The 8661-nt window shown below is 39.6% G+C and overlaps 1 protein-coding gene across 1 annotated transcript; it reads right to left on the bottom strand.

Annotated features, from left to right (window-relative positions):
• Positions 1-907: 907 nt before the first annotated feature.
• Positions 908-6218, bottom strand: LOC125309566 (adrenodoxin-like). The gene is made up of 4 exons (XM_048266585.1): positions 5971-6218; positions 3269-3396; positions 1572-1701; positions 908-1453 (listed from the first exon to the last, which is right to left on the bottom strand). The coding sequence occupies exons 1-4, from the start codon at positions 6126-6128 to the stop codon at positions 1360-1362; spliced, it is 510 nt and encodes a 169-aa protein (XP_048122542.1). The 5' UTR covers positions 6129-6218; the 3' UTR covers positions 908-1359.
• Positions 6219-8661: the final 2443 nt, after the last annotated feature.

Here is an 8661-nt window from a genome sequence, read left to right as displayed (position 1 = left end):
ACTCTCATGAGCACCTCTGCTGCACAGTTTCATATGTGTTTAAACAAGCAAGGGCCTTATTTTAGCTAGGCTAACGGTGGGTGCATCAGACTGAATTACTACAGGCACAGAGACGAGAAGGGTATGTATCATCTTATCTAACTCCCAGGGAGACGATAAATAAGGTAATTTCCCAAAATGTGGGTGTATGTTCCATGTTCATATGACGGATAGCTTGGTAAGAAACTCTTTTTCAATCCAAAATGCAATAGGTACTGTTTTACTTTAATATTTTCTTATTGTCACCTTCCTCTGACTGCACACACCTACTCCTGATTTCCCCGGATGTCACTGACTGGTGGTGATGGGACTTTTGCCTTCCAATCGTATGAGTCACAAGAGACCTCCCACACATCAGTGTGCTCAACTTCTCAGTCATCTGTTCATAATGCAGTGGCATTTAAATTGAGCCAGAGCTTTGCCCAGGGCGATTTTTTACATAAATGTCTGTTTCTCAGGGGTTTCTTCTCGGTATGAAAAAAACCCCGAAAACAATCTACCTAACTCGCGTTGCTACAGCCATCAGCTAGAGTTGCCATGCAATTACAGTGCTTCACCCTGAGGGTATATTCATGAGCCATGATGGCGATTTCTTAATCCAAGTGGCAAGCAATTTTAAGATTTTCAGGCTTCAGAACAACGCAACACAAATGTAGTGCTTTTGATATTATAACTCTACTGTCTCGCTGTTGTGTCTCTAGCTTTATCATGTTACACTTGTTATTGCAAAGCTCCCTTGGAAAAGAGATTTAAATTTAAATCATTACTGTTTCCTCACCTTACCACTCGTAGGACAACACTAGGGATCCCGTAATTGTTGAGTCCAGCACACACTGCTAAAGTTTCAGTGACACACATTCAGAACTAATGTAGTACACATGTTTTATTTCAGTTTCTGACTCAGTTTCTGATATTCCCTTAGCTGTAGGTTCACTTCAGTAAAAATGCCTCATCTTACCCCACTCTCTCCTACTTCTGAAAGGGTGTGAGTGTGCATATTTATTTTTAGACACAGCTTCATAACAAGAATATTGTTATGTATAAGCTATTTCTTAGAAACAAGGGTGTTTGACACTCTGGGGTACAGATATCATTAATGTAATGCTGACATAAAAGACTCAAGGTAGAACCAGTGCACAATTACTTTGATTGCAATCAGCATTCTATCCCATGCACACATCCCATACATTAATCAACAATTAGTTCAAAATCAATGTGAGTGTGAGTGTGTGTGTGTGTGTGTGTGTGTGTGTGTGTGTGTGTGTGTGTGTGTGTTATCACAGTATGTACATGAGTTTGTCATTTTCATTCGTTGGTCTTTCATTGTCCCCTTTGGTCTTTCACCTCCTGTGGTACGCGTACCGTCATGCCATCCATCCAGCTTTCCACTGTAACCTGGCAACCCAGTCGTGATCTGCCAATCAGAACTTAGAGTCAATGAAAACAAAAAAGTCATCACTACATACAGCACTGAAACACACAACTGTAAACAGTGTGTGAGGCCTAAAATCCAAAGTGATTCAGAGGCATACGTTTTGCTGACACCATAAGCAAGATCCAGCATATCGACCTCTTCATCCACCATTGAGTCCAGACGATCGTAAATGTTTTCCTCAAAGACCAAGTGGCACGTCGAGCAGGCAAGGGTACCTTCACATGCTCCTGATACACATAGTGAAACACAACTTATCAAGCTGTTGGCCTGAGTAGCTAGGGACTATAGAAGAATATGGAAGAGGGGTGGAAGGTGTTCATATGCCTGCATCTCTATTCCATGAGTACAATGCACTGGCACATGATATTTTAGGAGAGGATCTCAGTAAATCTTTGTTGTCTTAATGAACAGCAGCAAGTTGAAAATAACTTTTAAATAGCTTTTTAAATAGCGTTGTCTTAGTATCATACCATAACATATATACGTTAAAGATGTATAAGGAAAATATTATACAGTATATACACTGCTCAAAAAAATTAAGGGAACACTTACAGTTTTCCCACAATTGTTAAAACACATTTTTTGAAACCCTCCACCTCGCCTCAAAAGTTTTACTTGTGCTCAGAACCAAACAGTGTCAGAGTACCGATCCAGTGTATGATAAGTCTGCCCTACAAAGCCAAAGAGCAGTATCTGCAAAAATGCCAAACTGAGAAAAACGGCTTTTTGTGTTTTTCTTACACCAAGTATAAGCATCAAATTATATTCAACAACAAGGGGTATAATTAGACAGATCAAAGTGAGGTGAATATTAAACATTTTGTTTTTTGACATTTTAGGCAAAATTTGGTAGTTTTATAGGCTATACTGCGCTTTGCCTTTGCATTACTGCTTATACTTACGTGGCCATACAATAACATTTTGCAGTAAGTGTAGCAAGTGATCATAATCACTCAGTTTTTATATTATTTGAGGAGGTACTTACTACATTTTTAGTGAAGATATGCTGCTTGATGCCTTAACAATGGCAACTCTGTCATTTATAAACATTTATGTTAAAATGGAACAAAATCAATCGGGTATTCTTGTAGACTTTCATGTCAAGCAATATTGCATTGCTGCACACCAAAACCTAACCTTTGACACCTTTGCACACTGCTGCTTATATGTTAATTACTTTTTGTAAAAAAAGACTGACTATTTTGAATATGATACTTTCACTGGCATTTAATATTGTGAGACTGTATCATGATAGACACCTAATGTGTGTGTGTGTGTGTGTGTGTGTGAATGGTAGTGTGCCTTTTTAAAAGAAAGTCCAGGGCCTCTTTTTTAGTCCCAGTCTGTCCCTGTGCACACACACACACACACACACACACACACACACACACACACACACACACACACACACACACACACACCCTATTAGAGTAAGGGCAAGTGAAACAAAGGCAGAATCCAGTAATGGCAATTGAAATCAAGGCAGTAAGGGCAAAGACTGCACTCTGCCTTGGTTTCACTCTACTTTTCTATACAAACTGCAAACTAAAAATGTAAATTTAGCTAAGAAATGTATTAGGTAGCCATATGAAATTTTAACAGATTGAAGAGCAGATCATGTACTTCTTATTTGTGCAAAAATGTTTTTTTTTTTTAAAAAGTGCAGATACTGCTCTTAGCCTTTGTAGGGCAGAAGTGTTCCCTTAATCTTTTTGAGCAGTATATATATACTGTATATATATCATATTTTCCTTACACATCTTTAATGTGTAAATAAAGTGTAACTATACACACCGAATCCACTAATGTCTAAGTTTTTGTTGATGACCACGTCCAGCAAGGTCTCCCCTTCAGAAACTGTCACACTGTTCTTGACTCCGTCCTGATTGACAAAATGCACTAAGACCTTGGAGTTGGGTGACCTATACGAGAAAAAAGAAAATATTTGTGGAAAACATGCCAGGCAACAGGATCAAAGTCATGGAGTCACAGACATTTCTTCTGTCTGACTCATCCCCCATTAAGGCCGCCTAATTAGACAGCGGCATGTGACACAACATGAGGGAGAGATTGTGGACACACGCAGCGTTCTCGATGAATGCCACAGTGACGCCACTGGATTCTCCAGTGCATCGCTGACGGCTTTTTACCGCTAAGCACCTAATTTGTTTTCAAGACAACACACTGTACTGTAGCACCTGGATTAATTAAATTGTGCCAATTCAAATGAGAACACAACTAACTAGGGACTGTTATAAGGTTACCAGCTCACCTAATTAACTTATTTTGTGTTTGTTGACACATAGCTTTCCCCCAGGAGATAGAATCCGTAGGGGCCATAGGACGCTCAGCCTAACTGAGTAATCTGGGGCGAAGGGCCTTGGTCAGACAGATAACCAAGGACCCAATGGTCACTATGAATGAGATCTAGAGTTCCTTTGAGAAGATGAGAGAAGCGTAAAGAAGGACAAAACAAAGACTGAACTATTTGGCCACAATTCCCAATGGAAGAAACCAGGCACTGAGCTGTACTGATGTCCTTCTCATCCATAGTGACCATTGGGTCCTTGTTACATGTCTGACCAAGGCCCTTCTTCCCGGCTTACTCAATTAGGTTGAGCGGCCAGATCTAGGAAGACTGTTGGTTGTTCCAAACTTTTCCATTAGTCTGGAAATCTAGACCGTGGACATCTAGAAAGATTATGGGTCTGACTATGACTATGTAATGGCCCAACTCGAGGGGCGGCTCCAAGCATGCATTTGAAAATCTCACTGCACACAATTGGATAACACTGGGTAGCTTTAAAATTGGTTTCAACAACTTTGAATTTTTGACTTCCAGCTTGCATTGGTTGTTAAGTGTTCATTAGTGTATTCTGAGTATCATTACGTTGTTGTTTCTACTGTGCTGTATTAAAGCAAAGAATATTGATCAATATCGAATTAACAATTTATTTGTACTGACTGTCATATACTCTAAGGGTCATTCCACGTCAATTCAACCAGGGCCCATGCACTTAGGTCTCAAAAAACTCTGAAAAAATTACCAAGTGTACCTATGTTAACCAACTTTATTTACAAACTATGTTTACTCAACTTAGGCTCTTAATTTACTCAACATGGGCTCTTAACTTATTTTCCTTATTCAGATAAGTAGAAACACTCTCACAAAAAGCAATGAACAAAAAAGAAACCCTTCAGGGTCTGAACAGCAGACCTCACAAGTCTCATTTCTGAACAGCAGACCTCACAAGGTTCTCATTTTCAGAGCACCCAAACACCTTGTGGGAATATACAAAGATTTTTTAAATATCTTTTTCTTTATTCGGTAACACTTTATTTTAATGTGTCGCTGTTACAGTGTACCTACCTAAGGTACAGTGGTACAACCTGTGTAACAACATGTACTATCAGGTACTATCATTGTACTTGCATTATGTATTTGTGGGTACCTAGGCCTACATATAGTTGTTACATTGCAATACTGAGTGCTTTTACAAAACGTTGCCAATTTGCCTAAATTTTCATCAGAGGCAAAGAGCTGACCTACTTGCATTATGTATTTGTGGGTACCTAGGCCTACATATAGTTGTTACATTGCAATACTGAGTGCTTTTACAAAACGTTGCCAATTTGCCTAAATTTTCATCAGAGGCAAAGAGCTGACCTGAGACCTGCTGGATGGGGTAAATCTGGTCATGATAGATTTGATATACAAACCATTCTTAGCTCCAGTCAAGGCCTCATTGTCTTCAGTGTACATGTAACAGCTGTGCTGCTACAACCTTGTTACTCTTTGATACAGTGGAATAAACCTATTAAGTGTACCAGTTAATTACTTACATATATGACATGTATGTTGTGTCTTCGATGTCTTGGAACAGGTCTACTAATTCACATGTAGCCTAATGTTTAGTGTAACAGCAGACACGTTTCAACACATCAATTACAGGATGCATGACATCATTGACAGGATGTATATAATATACTTAACTGGTACACTTTATTTTAATGGGTTTATTCCACTGTATCAAAGAGCAATAAGTGTGTACCAACACAGTTGATATATGTACTATTATATGTAGTGAATTAGTAGCCTAGACCTGTTCCAAGACATCGAAGACATAGGCCTACATCTCTGCTGTAAGTAAGCAAGACGTTGCCACGCAACACCTGAAACTGTCAAGTTCTACTGTATGGCAAACTATTTATTTTGTCAGCGGAAGACACGGAACGGTAGCAAAATCATTTTTAAATACCCATTGTGTTAGGTTTCTTTTCTCGTTTTGGCAAGTAGCCGTGTAATAAGCGGGATAATGTAGGCCGCCAGTAATGATCAGTAAGTTCCCTCAGGTCGAAGCATGCGTTGCGCGTCGGGGTTCTGTTCTCCCCGTCGGGACTTATTTTCTGATAGGCTACCGGCGGACAATCCCTTAAACAGTTTCCTTTCAAAGTTCATTCTAATACTGAGATCATAGAATTTCCACCAAACTCACCTGTTGTTTTGAGAGCCTGTGAAGAGTTGAGACTGTCTACTGATCTGTCTGCGCTGCAGCACTTGGATCTGAGGTTGAGTCTTAAAACTGGACAATGCACTCCACAGGCGAGTGCGCCGAAGAGAGAGGACTGACTGGAGACACACATGCGTGGCCATGCTAACAGGTTCTTGTGTTTCTATGTGTCTTGAGTGTGTGTTTTAGCTGTGGGACTCAAAGTACTCTTTGGCATTGACAGATACAGATTCAAAGCCTTGACACACAGTTACATGGACAAGGTAGGCTACACAACACACACACACACACACACAGGGGAGTTGTGCAAGCCAAAATTGTGGGTGGGCACAGTGGGGTGGAGGGCATACAAACTAGTAGCCTAATCATGTAAATGATCTTACATTTCACATATTTAAGGACTTTTGGGGGAAATCTGCAAACCGGCAAACTGTAGGCCTGCAAATCGGCAAACTGTAGGCCTATTAAATCAGCTTTAGTGGTTCAGTAAGCTGACAATATTTTATTTAGTCAGATGTACATATACATATAGATTTTCATGTCAGCTATTTATGCTGCTATGGCATTCAGTTATTAACTCACTTTAACACCAGTATTTCTACATTGGCAAATAGGCTACTCAATTGAAGATAAGCTACCTGTATCTGTTCCTAAGGCTGCTGATATTGTTAATTATTTGCATTCTGACCAAGAGATGACATGAGTGTTTTGCTAATTATAACCTGTGATAATCGTGATACAACGTAGTAGACCTAGTCTATATATTGCACAGTTCAATTTATGTCATGAGGTCAACTGGTCATTTTGGATATTGGATCTATTTTAATCCTTTTATAAATCCTGCTATAAAAAACAGCAAAAGGTAGATAAAAGGTAAAGCTTTGTAGGTCAACACATGAGGGACATTTGTCTCCATGCTGCACAGTTGTTTTATTTTGAACGTTAAATTCTTAAAAGTTAAACCAACTTTATTGTGGGCTTGAAGGGTCAATATGCAACAAATTGGCAGGTATGCATATACCTATGTGTGTAGGCTAGCATGTGGTTTGAATGATTGAAACTGAAGCCCCTGATCTTTCTTCACTTAACAATATTCAAAAACAACTCTGCATTGCACTGTGAAAGGCCAAAAAACGGTATCAGTTGCTTAGTCTCATGTCACATTTAAAGAGCTGCCCGCCATCCACACAGCCCTTTAAAAAAAACCAAGGACCGAAAGGGATGACAGTCCAAAGATTGTTAAGGCGGAGCAAGATGTTTCATCAGGAACCACTTCCGGGAACCCGGATCGCACGAGGGGGGGTCAAAATCCCCCTTTATGCAGAGCAGAGGCAGCGACTGCTCCATTGAAGTCTATGGGCATAGCTCAGAATTTCACCACATATGCTAAGGTCTTGGTTCTATAGAGTTAGGAATGTGAATTTCGGGCACGTTTTCATGATCCTCAAACCCTTCTGAACATTTCAGGTACATTTTTAGCATTTTTGAGCATTCCAGTCTGGAGAAAATCAACCTTATATCAGGTGTGCGCCGGTTATTTATGCAGCTGCTGTTGGCCGGTTGCAATGTACGCTCGTCAATACGTCATCGACACGCCTCTTTATGCAGACAGGATTCGATCCCCATTTCGCGCCCATAGACATGAACTACGACGAAGTATCTTGCTCCGCCTTAACAATCTTTGACAGTCTTTTCATGGCTGAACAATGAATGCTAATGATAGTGCACTATGTGCTTATGCCTAAAGGACAACCCATAATTTGTGGGTGATTTGATGCTAATAGCATCTATTTGGCTAGCCCTTCAAACTCAAGCTGCAAAATGATGTTGCATTATGCCTAAAGAATAAGGGTTGGAGGCACACATATCGAGTCCAGTTGGGAAAATAGCCTTGTCCAGCTTAAAAGCTTATGAAGTGGCTCTTTTGGCTCTACTGTAGCTGATGGCTCCACATTTGGAGCTAAAGATTATAACTGGAGAGAAAATCCATGATTCACATGGAAAAATACATATGACATGTAAGCACTATAAATTATTACCGGTATTCTGAGTGTGAGTGTTTGGTTACATTTTCATCAGGCGACACATAGTTACATGTACATGATAGTCATTTTTGGTTTTGGCTTGAAACCCAGCAAAATATAAGAACAGATTTTACAGCACAATGTTGACAAATACTGCATATCTCCAACATAAATGGCATGTAACATACCAATTACCACCTCTACATGTTAATCAACCTACATGTCTTCTAAAACCAGTCACACACAGCCTCTACAATCTACATAATTTGTGCTTTCATAGCCTACATACTGCACGTATACAGTATTTTATCTACCATGGAATAATCAGTTTACCTGTGTCAAGACATGCTAGTGCTTCAATCTGTCGATTTTTATGTTCTGTTCACTTGAGATTGATCTGGAAAAGCAGTCCTATAAACAGTCCTCAGTGTATTTCTACTGTACATAGACAGACAGCTATGTAATTATTATTATTAAATCAGATGTGATGTACTATATTTATTCCTTACATTTTGAGTGCTGAATGTTTTAGTGCTTCGTCTGAGGTTAATCATACCCCAGTAACGCTACAAAGTGGACATTGCTCCAATATATTTCTGAAGACATTGGCCTCTGTTCTCACACCACACGAGTCATGCGCATTATGATGAAC

This window comes from Alosa alosa, chromosome 2 (genome assembly GCF_017589495.1).
Source record: "Alosa alosa isolate M-15738 ecotype Scorff River chromosome 2, AALO_Geno_1.1, whole genome shotgun sequence".
NCBI lineage: Eukaryota > Metazoa > Chordata > Actinopteri > Clupeiformes > Clupeidae > Alosa > Alosa alosa.
Note: the sequence above shows the minus strand (reverse complement) of the source record. Positions and strands in the feature narration are given on the sequence as shown.

What these genes read in the sequence shown, in the direction of transcription:
- LOC125309566 (XM_048266585.1), bottom strand. Translation starts at nt 6,128, where the DNA reads ATGGCCACGCATGTGTGTCTCCAGTCAGTCCTCTCTCTTCGGCGCACT. An exon ending in ACAGGCTCTCAAAACAACAG is followed by an intron (nt 3,397 to 5,970) that starts GTGAGTTTGGTG and finishes TTTCTCGTATAG; the next exon opens with GTCACCCAACTCCAAGGTCT. An exon ending in GCTTATGGTGTCAGCAAAAC is followed by an intron (nt 1,454 to 1,571) that starts GTATGCCTCTGA and finishes TCTGATTGGCAG; the next exon opens with ATCACGACTGGGTTGCCAGG.